This window comes from Calidris pugnax, unplaced genomic scaffold, assembly GCF_001431845.1.
Source record: "Calidris pugnax isolate Ruff unplaced genomic scaffold, ASM143184v1 scaffold219, whole genome shotgun sequence".
In the NCBI taxonomy this organism is placed as follows: domain Eukaryota; kingdom Metazoa; phylum Chordata; class Aves; order Charadriiformes; family Scolopacidae; genus Calidris; species Calidris pugnax.
In genome coordinates, this window is record NW_015094507.1 from 15,385,490 (window position 1) to 15,406,428 (window position 20,939).

The following is a 20,939-nucleotide window of genomic DNA, read 5'->3' on the forward strand; positions in this document are numbered from 1 at the left end:
ATAGACACCAATGAAAACTTAGCTACTCATTACACATGTAAACACTAACATAGTGACATTGAAATTCAGGTGGTGTAATCTTGGGAGAAATAACATCCTGAACCTGTGGCCTTTGGTCAGGGGAGACCAAGGGATTAATTTGCATGACTTCTTCTCTAAAAATATTCTCTCTCTGTATCGCATTGCTGCAGTTTCTGTTGATGTTTCCCTCCCAACAGCTCCTTTTTTCCTGCTGAAGTCCTCATGGCAGACTTAGGACGCCCAGGTCCCAATTTGACTTTGTATTTAAATCCAGTGTCAGGGTTGGCCAACCTTTTGCCTTTGTGTAGCTTTCCTGTCACTGTCTCAGAGGAGACCCGTTAGAGATCAGCAGGTCTGTTGGACTTGTGTGCTTGCTGGTGATAAGGAGCTGGGTTGTGTAATGGAAATTCGTCTGGCTGAGCAATCAGAAAACTTGGGAAGAGAAGGGGAGGAACTGACCCCGCGTGAGGACTGCACGCCTGTTTTGTTTTCCATTGCTCAGCCCCATTCCTTGACTCCTAGTGGACCTCCACAGCCACTCTACTCTCTGCATATGTTCCATCCTTGTTTTTCTTAGCCTTAATTAAAGTTTAATTCTATTTTTGTTTTTATCATTCAGAAAAACCATTAATATTTAATGCAGAAATTTGCAAGAATGGGGAAGAAGGACTATGGTACTGGAGGACCAGTACGCTTTTGGGTAGTGTAGCAGAACTGGAGGTGGAAATGTTTTAGAGCCCAGGGAGATATCGGGGAATGCTTTCTATCAGCGACAATACCTGCTGTCCCCTGGGCCATTGCCATGACTTTCACGCCTTCTTGAGATATGTTTTATTTCTTCCTTGGCAGTCCACCCTTTTGAGAATGAATGAATGATTTCTGAATAGACCTGCCTAATTGAAAGCCTTAAATTCCGCCCTAAGTGGAAAACTGAATTGTGCCATGGGCTGTGAGGGCACTTCCCTAACATTGAGAGTATTTCTTCTGGGAGCTGCCTAATTGAAAGCCTTAAATTCCACCCTAAGTGGAAAACTGAATTGTGCCATGGGCTGTGAGGGCACTTCCCTAACATGAAGAGAATTTCTTCTGGGAGCTGCAGATGCGTTATGTAAGGACAAACTGGTTCCCATTGCCTGTTATTGAATTTTATATAAATTTACTTTTACTCCCCCCACTTCTGTAAACCATATTTTTCTATATTTTTTTTGTTTGTTTGTTTGTGACTATAACAACTTGCTTCCTTGATTGTTTCTCTTTCAGCATCTTTCTCTTTTTCAAAGAATTATGTAGTTTCTTGAACACTGAGGAACCAACATCTATAAATTTGTCTTTCTAACAAGCTACACAGAGCTGTTTGAAGAATTACTTGCACAGAAAAAAAATCATTTGAGTTACAAATGGTTCACAATTAGGACGCTGAGTCAGTTCTACATGTGTTAGATAATTTATGTACTGATTCGTCAATCAAAGCCAACAATTAAAGCTTCTCCAAATAAAGAATTCATGCTTTCCCCTCATGATTGTGTCACTAGCAAGGAGCATGGAACAATAAGAGTGAATCTGTAAAGCAAAATGGTTAGTCCTGAGGACCTGTTGTCCACACTAAAGACATTTCTGGGGAGGTTATTTGGGGTAGGACTAATCTGATCCAATTGTGGTTGGAGTGCATTAGTTTCACTCTTGGAGCACATCTTCTGGTTATTTTCCTCTAAAAGCAAACCAGATCACGTGCTCTGAGATGACTCCGATGTGAAGCAAAACATGGTAAGTAGAGCTGACTGGGAAATCACTTCAAAAGCACATCCTGGGTCCAAAGAAAAGTGCTAATGTGGATGCATTCATGTTATATTAGCATTCTTCCTATTCCCTTTCAGTTATTAAAAGCTGAAACCGAAGCCACAAATAAATATTGATAATAAAAAAACACAAAGAGGAATTCTAAGTTTCCAAATCCTTAAAAGTTTTGTAAATGCCTTGGAGTATCGGTATTGGAAATATACCTGACAGCTGGCCAGGTACAATGGAGATTGTTCATGTGTCTGTGCTGCTGTCTCTGCTGTGACATACCCGAGCTGGCTATGTAGTCAGTGACACCTGTACATAGCCCCTGTGATGGTCGGTGTTTCACAGGAAATAAACTTGTTTCAAATTTCAGGTCAATAGTCACTTGGATGAACATTGGTAGTTTATAAAAACAATTTTATAAACTCGTGAAAGAAAAGTTTTTTCAGGGATATTAAGGAAAGAGACGGAGGTGGCTGATAGCTCAGGATTGCTAGCACCTGGCTGTTGGATGCAGGTCCCCTCTGCCTCTGCCTTGCTCTTTCTTTCCATTTGTAAGCATCTGGCATAGGTCATGGCTGGAAAAAACCAGTGGTCCAGGCGGATCTTTGATCATCCTCATTTGCCTTGTCTTTATTGCGTGATTCAGGTCATCCGTAGTCCAAGACAACCATTACTTCAGTGGGTTCAGATCATGCCCTCGGGGCTGTAATTGTTCAGCTGAGTAACACCACTAAGTCTTTGGAAATTTGCAGAGGACTATGATTGCACAGGGTTCCAGTGAACCTGGGCATTGTACGTGCACAGAGCTGTTCTCTTAAGGTGTTTAAAGGATTTAATGTAATAGTAGCGTACACTGAAGCAGAAAGTGCGATAATCTTAGTTAAAGAGCCTGAATAGGTGGCAGAAGCAGCGTGGAAGTTCACAGCGTTTTCAGTGAAAAAAAATCTTTTGTATGGCTAGATGAATATCCTCTTGTCTTTTCCAGCAAAAAGAAAGTTCAGCATTTTAAGATTACTCCATGCTGGCTCCATAAAGCTTCCTTGGGTATCTAGCTCCTTTGTTTTGCAGTGGGGTTTAATCACTTGCAGAAAATGCTTGTTATATCATACACTCTTCAACCATGCACATTATCCCTTAATTATATACGACTAAGCCCCTCTTGACTATAAGACATGTTGTTTGTTCAAACGCGCTTACAAATCCATTTTCTTATCAGTTCTTTGCTGAACATTTACACAACGGGGTACTGTTTAAATATGAAAATAAACCTTTTTTTAAAAAAATTGTTTGACCCACCCACCTGGCCTCCATCTGTGATTGTTCTGTCTCTGCAATCTGTTGTCTGCTTTTCCTCAGTGTGTCCTTTATCTTTTTGGATGGCTGCTATCTTAGAGCGGCTTTATTGCCCCTCCCTATTTTCTCTGTGCTTAGTAGAAAGTGACATTTCCAAATCATAAGGATCAGCCAGGCAGATTTGATACGCTCACTGCTATAAGACACACTTCTGCTCAGAGTATGCAATTAGTAAAGACAACTTCATTTCACAGTATCACAACTCATGCTCTACTATTTGGAATTAAAACATTGTGTGAATCTGGGAAGTTTTCTCATAAAAACTTGTAGCAGATAAATCTGTCAAGAGCTAGCAATGCTTTTTCTTACCACAGACTTACTGAAGCAAACCCAGGAAAAGTTTCTTCATGTTTTATTCCAGTTCAGTTTCATATCAGTGAATTACTATGGTAATGTTTTCCCCTTTTTTTTTTTTTTTTTTCATTAAAGGGGAGCTGTGTGTTTGTAATCTCTTAATAAATAGATACTCTAATCTTTAGATAAAGAGGTTAAATCCATTTTTATTTTGAAAGATTATAGTTAAAAACTTACACAGACAGTTTAAATTTCCAGTCTATGCACTGATAAAAATTGTGTTGGCTTCAGTGAACCTGGAAGGGAATCCCTTCTTACAGAAATTTGTGTATTTTTTGTTTCCTTTCTTGAAGTACTTCTGTTTCTTCCCATTCCAAGCCAAGTGTAACTGTGGAACACAGTTGCTTTTTTGCATTATAGTTCCTCCAAAAGCACCTCAATGGATTGATAGGCATGAGTATTTTTTTTTTTTTGAGTAAGAAGGACAATCAACATTAAACGTAGGAATATCTGAGACCAGGATATGCAATGTAGCATAGAGACCAAGTTATTGCAATGTAGCAATGTTGTGCAGAAGAGGAGTCATTTCTCTCTTGTGGGTTTTTAGAAGCTAGTCTTTTGTTTGGATGGATTTGCCTGCTGTATAATGATGGCCTTGAGGAATGTGTTACAGAAACCTGTGAAAAATTTCTTCTGGATTAAGGCCTGGAACGGTAATGGTAGGTCATTGTCCAAAGGAAACAAAATGTGTTATTAAGTTATTTTAATTTCATTTCAATTGGAAAGCTTATAGAGATGCCTGCTTCTGTTCTATTTTATGAGTAAGCCCTCCAGATTTATTTCTTGCCAGCCAATTATTAAGCGCCATTACAGTTAAATTAAATTAAACATCCACATCAGGTTGATTGTCTCAAAGCTTCAGGAAGTCTACAGCAACCGATCTATTTGCACCACTTCCTTTACAGAGAACTTTATGCTTGAACTATATGATCTAAGATTCCCCCTAAAGACCTTCCTTATTTCACAGGGGACAAAACGATTTCATGAAAGGATTTCAGATTATCTGAGGGCTTCATGGGAAACTGTCCCATTATATTTGTATCTGGATCGTTGCTGTAAGGCAGGATTTTGGGGCAACAGGAGGGAGTCATCTGTGTGAAGAAGGAATCTACGTAAATCTCTTTGGCTGGCAGATCTGGCTGATGTGTCTATGATGGCCCAAAATTTACCTGTACTTCCACTCTCCCTCTGATGATAATTTAGAAGTAACTCCATCAGAAAAACTATCACTAGTATTCCCTTCAGCAGTTCATGTTCTTCTCCCAGAATTTTCTTGGTGTTGTTCCTAGGAAGGGACAAAAGGGTCAGCTAGGGAGCGAGAGGTTTTTTTCAGATATTTGGAAACTGCTTTTGTGGGGTTTGGTGAAAAAAAACAGTGACTTCCTGATTAGAGGACCCTGACAGCCAAACTGGCAAGATTATGACTGTTCAATTGGCAAGAGAGATGAGAGCCTTCAAGGGACTTAGTAAGCATTTGAGATGCTCATGTCAGGGGACACATCCACTGCTCTGTATAAAAGGTCATCGTCTCGTAGTTGTGTTGCAGCGGTGCAGTGTAGCGAGGTTGCTATTTAGAGTAAGATGGCCTTTTTTTGTTTGTTTGATTTGAGGTAATGAGGCTAAAACATTCTAAAATAATGGAGTTCCTTAAAAAAATCAATAAAAGTGGAAAAAATAATAGGGCCTGCCTAGCAGCCAGTAATTTCAGATTCCACTGTACACTTCTACCTTTAATATCATAGAATCATTTAGGTTGGAAAAGACCTTTAAAATCATCCAGTCCAGCTGTACACCTAACACTACAAAGTCCACCACTAAACCATATCCCTAAACACCACATCATTTAAATACCTCCAGGGATGGTGACTCAAGCACTTCCCTGGGCAGCCTGTTCCACCGCTTGACAACCCTTTCTGTGACAATTTTTTTCCTAATATCCAATCTAACCCTCCTCAGCACAACTTGAGGCCATTTCCCCTTGTCCTATCCCTTGTTACTTGGGAGAAGAGACTGACTCCCACCTCTCTGCAACCTCCTTCCAGGCAAGAGCTGTACTACCTTTCAGGTAGAGAGTGTCTTCCCTGAGCCTCCTTTTCTCCAGACTGAACAGCCCCAGTTCCCTCAGCCACCCCTCATAACTAGACAACTCACGTTCTCTAGACCCTTCACCAGCTTTGATGTTTTGCTTCATATGCATCACCAGCACCATTCTTCTTTGGACACGCTCCAGCACCTCAATACTTCCAGGCAAGAGCTGTACTACCTTTCAGGTAGAGAGTGTCTTCCCTGAGCCTCCTTTTCTCCAGACTGAACAGCCCCAGTTCCCTCAGCCACCCCTCATAACTAGACAACTCACGTTCTCTAGACCCTTCACCAGCTTTGATGTTTTGCTTCATATGCATCACCAGCACCATTCTTCTTTGGACACGCTCCAGCACCTCAATATCTTGTAGTGAGTGACTCAAGAGTGAATGCAATATTCAAGGTTAAAGGTTTTTTTCATTAAACCCAAAAGCCTTTACTCCATTGGAAGGTCGGGTAAGCAGACCATGGGAATCTCATTAGCTTTAAATTCAAAGATTTTTTTTTTCAAATTATTGTTATATTTTCCAAAAGATTTATCAGTGATTGGATTTTACTGCATTTTTATTTAGAAAACAAGTACACCCAAAATACACGACACCCCTCTCCCATCTGAATTAAGTTATTTCTGTTCCTGCTTGGAACTTTTTAAATGTATTTTATTCTCTGTAGAAAACAGGAGGAAACCTTCCCTAAGGCATGTTGGCCATCACAAAGCCCGAATGTGCATTAAACACCTTAAAGGGTCAGTTTGTGTATGGACAGACAAGGTATGGCTGTACAAAACCTGTATGATGTCACAGGAGTTGAGTCACAGCGTTGCCACTGTCCAAGTTTCTAGTGACCTCAGGAAGCCCAGTTTATAATTGAAGTGGCAACACTGTGAAAGGGAAGCTAGCTATGCTGTAGACTACACAGAGTTTTTTGGTGCTTGATTTGTGTGAGCTACACCCCGAGAACAGGGAAGCAAAAAAGTTAAAGAAAAAGCTCATGAAAACAATATATTGCATTAATTTCATTACCAGTGTTTCTTTCTTTCTTTCTTTCTTATGGCTATTAGGAAAAAAACCCCCCAAACAACCAAACACCAAAAAAACATGCCCCAGACAAAGACATTAATACAGGAATGTGACAAATTTAGCCTAATTTTTTTCATCTATCTGTTTAGAAAAAAAAGCACCACTTAAACTGTAGTTTGCCTAGGCAATTCCTTTTCAGTGCAGTAATGTCTGTTGTCTGCTGATGCATCTAAGGGATGTTATTTCGCTCAGTTAGATAATCATACAACTTTTCTATCAGAACATTATAATGTTCATAGCATTCATTACTTAGTCATCTTAGATTTGCTGATTTTTTAGCAACTGTAGTTTTAACAGATTTTTTAGTAAAAATTAAAAACAAAAGTTCATAATTAAGTATTACCAAGTCAGTAAAAGAGGAATAAACAAACCCCAGAACCCAAAGATGCAGAAGCTATGAGCAAATCAAGTGCACTTTTCCATTAATTCTCTGACTGGTTGAAAACATTCAGAAGAAGACAGATAAAATTTCTCCTGCTGACAAAACTTCAGGCATGGATTCATTTTTCTTTGTCACAAACCTACACCATGTCCTGCAAAGTATGGGGCGCTTGCTTCCAATCTGGCTAATCAGTCCAGCTGTCACTCAACTCTGCACAGAAGCTATTTGAGCACCTTGCAAACCTACTCTTGAGGGAAAAGCATAGTAGAAGGAAAAAGAAATATAAAAAAAAAGGAAAAGAATGAACAGGAAGGCCAGAAAATCTTTTCTCCTTTCATTTCTCTAACCCACCTTTCACTTTTGGACTTTGTTCAGTAATAGAGTTGCTTCTGTCTGCATTTTTGTGTCTTTGTATTTCTCATGTGTTAATTTTCCCCGAATTTTCATGGTTGCTTTATATTTGTGGTTCCCAAGAAAGTCAGTGAGAGGAATGTGCCCAAGTCCTTGCAAACTCTGAAAATGTAGAAAAGCATTATGTCATAGCCTCAATGCACAACTTTTAACTCACCCGGTTAATTAATTCTGCTCAGACTATGCTAGTTTCTTTAATTACCATTTAAATGCAGTCTCTTTTGTACTTATTGAGAATCATTATATTCAAAGTAATTTTGCTGTTACAGTATAGTGACACTGGGTATTCTTTGATTTGTGGGATATGTTCTTCAACCTTGTTACCTTCTCCTTGTGTATAAATTAGCCACAGAAACACCAGAATATTTCTTTGTGGCCATGTTTCTTTGCAACTAGATAAGTTAAAAAGAGATGATGACATACTCAGGGTTTTTTTAAAAGCAGATTTGTAGAGAGGTAAAGATTTCGCTTCATTTGGTGGAAAAATCAGAATAAGTTACTATTACTTAGCAAGCTGTCTGTCTCTGGGTATCTATTTGTGTGAACAGCAGTATGTGAACAACTCTCAAAAGACATTAGCAGGACTTTGGACAACAAGGGCATATTAGGCTTAGGAAATGAATACGAGGTCTGAGAGATTCCTGACAGGCAACAGCAAACATTCGGTGGATGATGTTATGCAGCCACAGGACAGCCCTATTTAGATATGTCATTCACACTATAGCTGAGGCACCATTAAGAGTCTTGAGTTTACTCTGGCTAAACCATACAACATAATTCCTTGGTTGAAACATGAATAATCTTTAGATGCTATTGCAGTTTAAAAATCAAGCTAAAATAAACATCTTTTTGAGCTAGACATTTATCATTGCATAGTAGTTAGACAAATAAAATACTACAGTCTAAGCTCCTTATAAAACAATATATATTAGGTGCCAGAGAAGGCATAACAGATGCCATCTCTCACTATAAAAGTAATTTACAGTTTCAAACATAGTCATGGCTTGAATATACACAAATTATTGGAAAACGGGATCAGAGGTTATAAAGTCTCCTTTTGTTACTGGATTTCTTATGTCTAATATTTCACATTGAAATCCACATTTGGGAATTATTTTATAATGGTCTGCTTTCAGTTTATCTAAACTTTTCACATACATTGGCTAAAAAGGGCCTGTGGCTGATGTGATCTACCAACCAAGTATCTCGTAAGAGAACAACACCCTCCAAATTATTTTCAAAATGTTACTTTTGATACTGTGGAAGATTAAACATTTTGTATTTCTGGTGTCTCCCATGCCAAATTGTCATATGTTTGTAGCAGGTTAATACAGAAGGGGGTTGACAAATCTTGCTATAATCACTACCCCATGTTGTTTTCATCCTTCTTGTCTGCTGCTCATTTTCGTTGTGAAAAACCCTAATACATCAGTGACAGGAGGTCTGGATTTGTGGCCGACTGTTATAATTACTCCCACTGAGGCATTGTCAATAGGATTAAAATAAAGATTCTGGACCTGTCCATCGTAGATGAGGTCAGCAACACTAGCAGTGGGAGTACTGTTTCTGCAAGCTGTGCTTTCAGTCCTGACTTATGGAACCATAGACATTAATATGAAGCAAGTATTTGAAAGCTCCAGTAGAGAAAGAACAGCCTTTTTTCTGCATTAGCTAAAATATCCATCTGTAATAAATAATCTAGCAGCATCCATCTATGTCCTGACCGTACATATATGTATGTTAATTTTCAAATGTATCAGAGCCCCAGAGAGTTTCAATTACAGAACAATCCATTTTGCATTTTATAATTAATAAAGTCTTTGCAGCTGCATAACTTCATCCAGGAAACATCTGCACAAACTCCTTGTGTATACATAATTTCTGTGAAAAGCGGGTTAGCTGAATTGTCTTTAATGGTTGCAGCTTTGGGGGGGGAGGGAGAGGGTAGAAAGGTAGGGAGTTGATTAAGATAATGCAAAACAAATCACAAGAAAGGAGGCTCATGTCCACACACACATACAACAAATTCTAGCCACTGCCTGTAGGAAAAAATACAATATAGAGGATCACTTTAACATAGTCAACTTACTTTCCATCCTTTGATGCTGACTTTGAAAAAGTATTTTCAAATACTTTTCAAATTGAAGCATTTTAAAACAGAAGTTTCATCTTCTTCAGTGTGCAGGAACCTCTGGCGTGTGTGCCACTAAAACTTACTCATGGCAACAAACTCAGGGAATGGTGAGCAAACCAGAGTAAACACACAAGCTCTCTGTCTCTGCTGGCACAGTATATCATCTTTATTTTTCTCTTCTTACACCATTCTACTTTTTATAACAGGATCAAGCCGTAATTAGTGCAGTCATCTCCTTGCAAGTCATTATGTTTCATTATTTTCATATAAACTGAAAAATTATTGTCAAAAGCCATGTTCAATCAAGTGTCTAACATGCTGAAACAATTGCATGCCCTTTCAGCCTTAAGCTGATATGCCACCCGGAAGCCTTGCACTTCTACAAATGGATATTTCCTTTTTAATTTGTTTGTATTATTGCAGCAGCAAATAATTTTCTTGATTAATGTGTCACTGCCCTACAACTGTTTACTCTTTCTCCTTTGGTTATATAAACATCAGTTGTTACACATGTCACTCATAGCCCTTACCGTATTTCCATCATCCCTCCCGGCTTAAGTTCCCTTGCTCTCCTAGAAGCAAACTGAATATCCATGGTATTTATAGTGAAAAGGTTACATAAAAATGAACAGTGCTTAACATGTCCCTTTTTTTTCCTTTTTCCTGTCCCACAAGTAGGACTCCAGACTGCTGTTTGCTGCTCCCTACATCTGCCTTCTTTCCCCCCTTCCAGAGTTTCTTGGAAATTTTTTTTTTGTAAATATGAAAAGAAAAATATACTTTATTTGATCCCTACCAGGCCACTAAGGCATGTGATGAGCTCACAGCAGAGAAGCTGCTATTTTTCTATATAAGCTGCAGTCAGCATCTCCAGTTACAACTGCTAATGCCTTGTTGTGCCACAAATGTGGCACCATAGCTCTCAGTGGCGTGTGTTAATTCCTCATTATTTACTTGTGGCTTTGCAATATTCCACTGTTTACTGTATTTTTATAGGCCCTTAAGTGATACCAAGGACATTGGCTCCAAATGTTTGTGACTGCACTGATTGCAGTGGGCATGTGTTAAACTTGTATTCCAGTGAGTACCATGCCCTGATGCCACAACCTTGCCCAGCCTTGTACCAGACCCTACCATCACGGTACCTCCTTGTCATGGCTGAATGCTGCTGGATGTACAAGAAGAAAGCAACTTAGTCCAAGCCAAAAAAGACTGCTAGTGTCATCTTCAGCGGGGTCTTTCATCGTATGCAGACAGAAGAGTGTACCTCTTTATCTAGGGCTTCCAGTCAAGGAAGTTTAAATATGAAACGACAATGCCCTGCTCAGTTTCAAACTGCAGCTCCACAGCGTAAGGAGACTCTCTCATCCCAGGGCTGTTCACATCGTCTTTGTATTTCACGGTGGAACTCTGCCAGCTTCCCAACAAGAGAAAACTCTTTGCTTTGCAGAGGAGGTGGGAAGATTTTCTCTGAGAGGCAGCCACGGCTGTCGCAGACAAGTAAACAAATCCGCAGTGCTGGGTGGCCCTGGAGGGTCACTGGTGGTCAGTCCCCAACAGAGGCTAAGATATTAAGCAAAGAATTGTGCCTTGGCTGAAGCATAGCTTTGTTCTGTATTTATTGTTGATTTTGTAGTATGTGGAGGAAGAATTAGTAACAAATTTTTGTGTTATTTCAAGGCTGCTTTAGGTTAGGTTGGTTGGTGTTTTGCTGTGTCTTTGTGCTGTCAGTAAAGTTGACTGCTCTTGGTTTGAAACCTTTTTCTGGAACGTATAAGACCTCGGAGCAGCTGTTTGAACAAAATAGGAGCTTCATCTGGGTAGAGCTGTTCTATTAAATTAGCAGCTGTAAATGACACACCACAGTGAATGGAAGTAAATTTATTTTGTGCTGGCTTTCTTCCCTTTCCCCCACCCCCCTGTCTTTTCTAGTACCCCAGAAGCCCTTCAAGTAGCAAAAGTACTCCTGGGTATTAACATACTTGAGGAAGATCAAATGAGTTCACATTTTACTCAGATCAACAATAACGAACATTATGGCTACAGCATCAGGGTGCTGCCTTGCCGGTTATACCCTTCTGCATATCTCCCATCCTTGCTTGAGTTCTGTACCTTGATTTACAGTATAAGCCCCCTTTATAGGGAAGAAGTGCTGCTGATGAGTGTTTTCCTGCACTAGTGAATTGAAATATTAAAATGGATGTGACCAAATGCAATTCGACTTGCTTCAAGCTTTGCCTTGAAATACTTCTGTAGAACAGTACCTGTATTTACCTTTAGATCTGCACGTGCAGAGCTCCAAGTAATGTTTGACTAATATGTTTTTGTTTTTTGCATTTTTTTTAATGTCGCTTATGGAGGCAGTGGCAGTGGGGATTTTATACCAACTGTCCCTGTAATCTTAAAAATATTACATAAAGAACTAAATTAGATCAAAATAGATTGATTTAAAACAGTGTAGAACAAAACAATGCATTTAAATTGCTTGTAATATTAAAAAAATCACCATGGCAATTTGGCAAGATAGGACAAAAGGGACCAAAAAAAGGAGTCAAAAAAGTATTTTTGAACGGTTCTTTCCCATCTGTGATCTGTAATAGCTCACTGGCAAGTTATCACACCTTCATAAGTGGTCCATCCAACACCCTGTCTTGGTACAGTTTTCAGTTGTAAGTTTCTTGGCAAGGACAATGATATATGTTAAAAACAGAAAAAAGATTCATAACTCCCCAATTTTTTAGCACTAGACGTATTCCACTGCCAGGCTTTAAAAAAAAAAGATTTTTGTGACAAATTTAAATGTATGAAGAAAAATGGGGAAATAATTGAATTCCTCCAATGAGTACTTCCAATTAGGCCATGTACCCATGCCTGCCTTCCTTTCTAAGGAGCTACGAAGTTTTTAAAAATCTTTTTTAAAGCACTATTTTCATACTGTTAAAATATTCAATGCTGGAGTACTCTGTCCCTTATATTTATGGGGTGTATGAGTTGAAGGGGTGGTTATTAAATGGCGTCACAAGCCTCTTATTGGAAAAAAGGCTAATGGAATTGTAGCAGAGTACAAGTGCCTGAACCTGCCGCCTGTGGTCCGCTGTGCAGGAGAATAAATGGCTTTCAGTCATGTAAACTAGTCACAGACACTCAGATCCTTTGAACTCTAATAAGAAATGCACACTTACTTTAAATAGTAAGTGACTAAGCATATAAATGTCTTGATCAAGTCATCAGGAAAAAAAAAAGTGAAAAGGGGTTTTCTGTTTACGTTTTGTTATTTCTGTCTGAAATCTCTGTTTTACCCTCTGCATCTTTGCTGTGTAATGTTCCCTGCTGAGAAGGACAGACTGGAAACACAGTAGGGATCTTTGCCTTTTAAGCTGCTCTTTGCTTTGCAGAGGGCTGCACGCTGGAAGACCTGCTGTATTTGTCCAGTGTTTTGCTCGGTGTGAGAGGAACATGACTATTTAAGAAAGGCAGGAAACTATTATTTGGTAATTTTAGCCACATTTCAATTGCGAGTACTGAAAGAGCAGACAGGAGTTTAAATATATGTCTTAAGGTACACGCATACAAATCAGTTCAGCTTTTGTGCTCCTTGTCTTTGGCCAGGAAATTCTGGAACAATCTTGAATGAAGGTGTAAAAGGACAATTCTGAGTTAAATTTGCCACAACTATGAATTCATGGGTCATGTTTATCCGAAGTGTTTCTCCAAAATTCTTTCTGTCGTCTTTTCTAAACAGCATGTATACAGTGACTGTGGTAGAATCAAACTATAGCATGTTTTACAAGCACGACTAGATTTTCTACTAATGCAAACTTGTGCCCCTTTGTCAAAATCAAAGGATACATGCTTTGCCTGCTAATTTTCTCTGCCAGGTAATTTAGCTTTCATCCACTGTTTTTTTCAGCATGACAAACTCTAAATGTTATGGTGATTTCTGTCCTTTAGGCATATTTTTCTTCAGAAAGTTAGTATATTGATCGAGTAACAGAGAGCGAGCCAGAATTTCCTATCATTTTATACTGGTATGATCCATTGTTGATTTACCTAAGGAATCAACTTTCATCTACTGTTATCTTAAGTATTATCACCATTTTATTCTCTCAGATGCAGAAAATTCATCAGATTAATAAGAGTCATGTCACCGTAGCTACACTGTAGGTTCAGTGCAATGGCTATTAAAGTCAGATACTCTTCATTGACTTTGGTGGGATTTGGATAAAGCTCATTGTTTTCATGCTCTTTCCACCATTGCTTTTCCAGACAACTGAAATAACTGTTCCAAATATCAGTGTCTTTGGGTACTTTGCATTTCTGTTCTGAGAAAATATCCAAGCAAATATGAATATAACCAAAGTAAATTCTCTCTGTCTGAGTTCAGAATGACTATTTAACTAGCTTTAATATTTTGATACCCAATACTAAGTTTCACCCGCTGTCCCCTTTTCTTTGCATACAGGTGATGGCGTAAGAAGGTTAGACTGTCTGTTAGGGTTGGAAAAAACCAGAATAAAATAATGTGGTTGAAAAAGCCCCTGCTTTATTGGAAAGTTCTGGAGGACTTTTGTGTTCTGTTTCTCGTGTTGACTGTTTGTAAGTTTGCCCATAACCTCAGTGCTGAAATGGAGTCTTAATCTGTTTCCAGTTTTAGCCTTGTCTGATCCCCACTTCCCTCTTCCTCGTCCCCTTCAGCTTCCATAGTTTATCCACTCTTAAGCTGGCTCTCTAGGTTGCAGTTCTCTGCTTGTAGAATCATTACGGGTGTGCTTTAGGGGTGTTTCTGCTTTGGGAACTGGCAGTATCTGAAAGAAGTATTTTCTAAACATCAGTTGTGGAACACAACATATTTTTTACTTCCGTATGTTCACAGCAGGCAAACCAAAGTGTGAAGTGATCTTCTATGTATGTTTCCAACTGTCTACCTTTTAAATTTCCCTTGAAAGTTTTAGTAAATCCGTTTCAGCCTCGTTGTCTCTGTGAAACTGGAAAAACCGATCGTGAAGTTAACGCAGTCTGCCCTCCTCTTTCTGCTTGTTCCTACCAGCGTCGTCTGTCCAACAGGCATGTTCACACCTCAATCTTTCCTCAAGATCAGAGTTCAGCAATGGATTACAACTTCTTTGGGGTTTTCAGATCAAGGAAGAGTAACTTTTACTCCATTAAATCCAAATCAGCAGTTCGGATACCAGAAACACTTCAGTGGCCTTAGAGCAGAGCTTCTCCAGGCTGTTTTCCCCTTGTTTAGGCTTATTGCAGGCACCCAGCTGTTTCACACCATTATTGTACTCTTCTTTGGTGAAAAACAGATGCTTGTTATATTTCTGTGGCCCTCTGTGTTAAAATATTGTGCTGCCAACTGCTGAGGTATTTGTACTGCATACTTGAACTCATAAAAATGCCACAAAACCATTAACGGCATCAACTGAAGAAAAAGAAATTGTGAGCATAATATCTTGCTCCAGCGTAACAGAATGGGTAGTTTAGATGTTTACAGGAATGTGTACCTCACGTGACAGGGACGAAAAAGTTCAGATTAATAGTCAATGCCAATCTAAACCTTAATTTATTTTGTTCTGCCTTTAGCTTGTGGCCGTGGGTTCTACAAATCCTCCTCACAAGATCTGCAGTGCTCCCGCTGCCCTACTCACAGCTTCTCTGACAAGGAAGGATCCTCAAGATGCGATTGTGAAGATAGCTATTATAGAGCACCTTCTGATCCACCATATGTCGCATGCACAAGTGAGTCAGTCATGAATTTAATCGTAAAGGACGTTGCTTAACCAACCAGGTGCAGCCACTTGTAGCTAGTAGTTTCGGTTGGCTTTCCCTGTATTTGAAAAGTACATTTACAACAGTAAATGAAATTGAAAGGCACGGGGGAAAAAGTTGACAGTGAATATAGAATCAGCATAAATATAATTTTTGTATTTGCTTAATATAATGTTGGAAAATATTGCTTGTTGGGTAAGTGTGTAATTCATTGTAATAGATAGAATACAGCCATAGTCTTCCCATGGCTGTAAAATTGTTGCAGAGAATGTGCTTTATGCGATAAAATACCAAAATGAGCAACATGAAAAATGAAAAGTAACCTTTGCGGATCTGAGCTTTGATTGAACTGTAATTGGATCTGTCTTAACCCTCTAACTCCAAATAGACTGGGCTACACAGTTTGGCTCAAATAGTGGAAGCCTCCTAAATCCAAAGCAGTACCAAATGTCTCTAAATCATATCAGAGCTGATAACAAAGGACTAACTGCAGTTGCTGCAGTGTGCTTAGAAGAGACAAACAAATCCCATGCTTGGGAAAACTATAAAAGACAACCTTTAAGGTACATTAACCAATCTTTTTAATTGCACAGAAGAGAAACGGCTAAAGTCAGTTGCAGTAAATATACAGACAATTGTTATTCTGATGCCTTAATGGAAAATAAATAAAGCCCTTGCCAAGTGAGTTCAAGGAAGCTTTTATGCAGCTTGTACTAAAAACAATGAAATGTTTATGTGAAGAAAAATGCTTCAACTATTTTCTGGCTCTGCAGTTAAAAAGCTACACAGCCCACTGTGGTTCTGTGCAATTACCCTGAACTTTTTTGTGTGTTACATAGGACCTCCATCTGCACCACAGAACCTCATTTTCAACATCAACCAGACTACCGTGAGTTTGGAGTGGAGTCCTCCTGCTGACAACGGGGGAAGAAACGATGTGACCTACCGCATTTTGTGCAAGAGGTGCAGCTGGGAGCAGGGCGAGTGCGTTCCCTGTGGGAGTAACATTGGATATATGCCCCAGCAAACTGGATTAGTAGATAACTATGTCACTGTCATGGACCTGCTAGCTCACGCTAACTACACGTTTGAAGTTGAAGCTGTGAATGGGGTTTCTGACTTGAGCCGCTCCCAGAGGCTTTTCGCAGCTGTCAGTATTACCACCGGGCAAGCAGGTAAGTTTTCATCGCTTATGGATCTCAACACTGGGGGACTGAGAGAAATTGGGAACATGCAAACTACAGATGCAGTAAATCAGGAGCGTGTTTGGTGTGTTCTGGCTCATTAATCTTTTCACCTCGCCAACTAGTTAATTTGAGCTTATACTATTTCATGATAACCCGTCCTGTTTCTTGGCCTCAGGATTGCTTTCAGAAAGCATTCATGAAAGACTTAAAGAAGACATACAGCTTTATTATTTAATAGATTTTCTTAACTCTGCATTTTTTTTTTCTTCTTACGTCATTGTAGGTCATTCCCTAGCATTTAAAGGGGAAAAAAAAAAAAAAAGTAGATGTGATAGTCCTATGCAGGCTTCCTTTCTGATTTTTTTAAACCTGTATGGGAGTCCTAGGTCACTGGAAGATGATTTGGATATCTGATGGTGTTTTCAGTGTTAATATATTCCCTCAGGATAACGTTTCTAATTTATCTTATATTTCCAGATATTTGATTATGAGATTCAGTGAGAATGTGGTGATTATTCTTTGTTTCTTCTACTTATCATAATCTGACAGGTGAAATGTCAGGGAAAATAAAATCAAACTAGCATATCGCCCCCCTATGCAGGCTTCCTTTCTGATTTTTTTAAACCTGTATGGGAGTCCTAGGTCACTGGAAGATGATTTGGATATCTGATGGTGTTTTCAGTGTTAATATATTCCCTCAGGATAACGTTTCTAATTTATCTTATATTTCCAGATATTTGATTATGAGATTCAGTGAGAATGTGGTGATTATTCTTTGTTTCTTCTACTTATCATAATCTGACAGGTGAAATGTCAGGGAAAATAAAATCAAACTAGCATATCGCCCCAGGGGAAACAAGGGCGTTAGTTGTCTGCATGCTGAGTGAAAAAAAAGAATTCTCTGATTTAGGTTTCTGAAATGACGAGTTGCTTGCTGATAAAAATTATAGGCCTCTGAATCTGCAATAGTGCACTGTGGGCTTTAAGAGAGGATAGTAAAACTAACCTTTTGTTCATTGAACAAAAGATCTTAAACTGCACATTAATTGCAAGATCTGGCTTCCGAAGAAATACCTTAAAAGAAAATATGTGAATAACTGATGCTTGCAGTAAGAACAGCTAACCAATATTTTAAAGGATACTTCATACTTACATTTTGGAGCAAATTTTAAGTATTGTGATCAAGCTATTCTTTTTTTTGTGCTGTAGAAATGAACCCCTATAGTAATGCTTTGAACTGAGGACAAACTCACTGTACAAGGGCAATCAATGTAGGAAAAACTGTAATTATTTTGCACTTTAGAAATGGTAATCTAAAAAAAAAAAAAAAGACAAAACCCAAGAAGTTTACTTCAAAACCTTCCCTCCCTCCCCCAAACCTAGAATGGTTTATATAGTTGTTAAAGTTAGACTGGAATATTTATGAGATATTTAATTTCCCCATAGTGCTTTCCTGGATACCAAATGCACATTTTATATTATTTTGGAACCATCCCCGTGACTGAAAGGATTGGTCTCTGTGCTCGTTCAGTTCTTGGAGTTTCTGATGAGATTTTGAGCACAGAGAACTTACCCTGAAACTGTTTTTGCAGCAGAGATTTTACTATTTTAGCAACTTGATTTTTCATCTTTAAAATAATACTCTATAATTCGTCAAACGTGCAAAGGTGGATAATTTTCTGCTCTCTGTAGATGTCTGTACAAAACTGCCACACGAAGAAGAGGGTTTGGTCTTTTTCCTATTTAGCTACATCAAATTGACTCGACTTTATGTGCTTTGGTGGTTCGATGGCACACAGGGTAAAGGAAGAGAGAGTGCAACGTGGTGGCAAGTAACAAATCTCCGGAGGATAAAAAAGCCTTAATCATAAGTTTGTTGTGTTACCCCCAAAACAATTCATTATACATAAGTTTTGTAAGTGGATGCAGCAGGAAACAGGAGACCAGTCTGTTCCTTCCCTGCTCTCCAGTTTGGTGTGGGATTATGCACAGGTGAGCATTTCCCAGTGCTACAGAATCTGACACTGTCATTGTTGAGAGAAAGGGTACTTCTACTACTGAAGCTTTGTCTGTTTAGCACTTCAGAATATCAGGATTTAAAGGCTTCCAGTTGGGCATATAAAAGGAATATACATAGGAAACAGATTTGGGGAGGAAAAAAAAAAAAAAAAAGGCTTTAAGCTCTCTTTGTTGCAGTTATCTCTCTCTGTAAAATGGAGGTAACCCTTACCTTTCCTAACCAGATCTTCAAGATTTTTTGATTAAAAGTGTCATCTAAATGCAGCATTTTTTTCACCATGAATTACAAAATTCATGTTAAAGAAAATGCAGTCTCTCAGAACAAACTCATTCACCAAAAGGAAAGACCTCTTTTACATTATTTTTGCAACAGCATGTTTTGGATCCTAATGCTGATTTCTTTGGTTTCTCAAGGAGGAAAATATTTTAGGTGGAACAGATTGATGACTATAATTGAACAGAAAGAGACTGGTTGCTCAAAGGAGACTGTTATGCTTCTGTACTCCTATTTTATTTTACCATGGAGAGAAAGAAAATGTTGGATTTATTTATAGCCAAGTAAACTAGGATTCATGCGGCTCTCATTTGTTACTGTGTGACTGTTCTATACTTTTGGCAAAAATGACTTTTTCTATGCCCATATTGCTTTTTATGTGTGTAAATGTGTCTAACTAAACCTTCTTCACATGTTATTATGCTAGCACAATAGGTGGCTATATATAATTACTAGGTTCACCAGTTGCACAGAGGCTTGCAGTGAGATTTTCCCTTTGTAGGTTTGGTTTAATTGAATTGATCCATTGTGGCCATATTCACAAAATTCAAATCATTGTGTAATGATAACAGGAAATTATTGATAAAAGAATGGGGTTATGGAATATATTCAGTGTTTCTTCACCCACACATAACAAGCTTCTGATAAGACAAAGAGAGCATTTCACAGAAAAGAACCAGGTGGTTGATAAAAAACTATTTATATTTGTGGAAATGACACAATAAAATGTCTGCAAGTGGGTAGGTAGCATTTCAGTGCTCACATATATACATATGACACATCGCTATTCATTCTTTGTGTTAAAAAGACTTTGAGACTGGGCTATCAGTTGTCATATGGCATATTTTTTATGTTGTAGCCAAGAACTATGAGGCTTTTTGTTTTGCTTTGTTTTGTTTTGTGACAAAGGCATGAAAGAACTGAGACGGAATCAGAGGTAAAAGATTAAGTGCACTAAGTCCCCCAGGAGTAAACCATCTTGTTTCATATCTTGCCTATCCAACATCATATAAAGAATACAGGATGTCATCCCAGTATTGCAAGCTGATCTATGTGAACCCCTGCATCCTTGTAGAATTCAGATTTAAATGTGACTAAGCCCCAGTTACAATAGGTGAATGCACTGAAGAGCTGCAGCTGGCAAACAGCTCACAAACACTACCTTTGCAAGCTTATTGAATGGTTGTTTACCGAAGGTAAAATTTTCCAGTTTCTTAATTAAATCACCTTTTGGTGGCACTGGTAGTCCTTTTTGATTCCTCAAATTCTTTTCCAAATTTTACATTTTTTCCATACAACACTCGAAAGGCTAATGGAATCAAGTGGGTTTCACAGCAGATGATTATTTGTCAGATTTTGGCATTTATGCACTTTTAAACCTTTAAAAAATACCTGTTTCAATAAAAAACGTATAATTTTTATGTTGACACCTTTGTAAAGATAATGTGTTTTTAAAAATTCTTTTCTACATCCTTTCCTCTGGAATTTATGTGAATGGCCAATGGACTGATCTCTGAAAAAGGGTGATATTCACCCAACCTAGCCTGACTGTGAGAAAGCTTAAGATAGGTTGGATGAATCCCAACATTTATCACGGTTTGAGAAAATTTAAGTATCTGTCCTGAGCCAGTTTGAGTTGTCTTTACAGTCAATGAAAAGAAAAAGTCATATCCATCGGGACACTCATCATGTCTTATTACTGTAACCAAACATGACAAACAAAAGTAAAAATGTAATGCCAATACCTGTTCCTAAAAGTACTCTCTGTTCTTATGCAGGGAGCACTTACTAACGGTCGCTGCTTCTTCACAGCAAGAGAAAGGTGACCCACAGCACTCTTAGGTCATGGTGTGCCTTCTGATGCACTTAATGCTGACAACTTGAAGTGGTTAGAAACCCTGATTCAGTTCCATATTCAAGGCTTACTCTTGAAAAACATTTTTTAATAGCAAGTTATTTTGTATATGTTGATTTACTTTTCCTTTTTTTTTTCCATCTTAGAGTTCAATTTTTCTTACATAAAACCAGATCCCACAATTCACAATTTAAAAAAAATAAAAAGGGGGAACTGAATTTTTTTCAAAGT

The 20,939-nt window shown here is 38.5% G+C and overlaps 1 protein-coding gene across 5 annotated transcripts in view; it reads left to right on the forward strand.

Moving 5' to 3' along the window:
• EPHA7 (EPH receptor A7) overlaps window positions 1–20,939 on the forward strand; it is a 186,345-nt gene that overhangs the window by 60,329 nt on the left and 105,077 nt on the right. For all 5 annotated transcript variants that reach the window (XM_014964610.1, XM_014964613.1, XM_014964612.1 and 2 more), the window contains exons 4-5: window positions 15,188–15,343; window positions 16,213–16,548. In XM_014964610.1, the coding sequence (XP_014820096.1) occupies window positions 15,188–15,343; window positions 16,213–16,548 (492 nt within the window). The remainder of the gene's footprint in view (window positions 1–15,187; window positions 15,344–16,212; window positions 16,549–20,939) is intronic.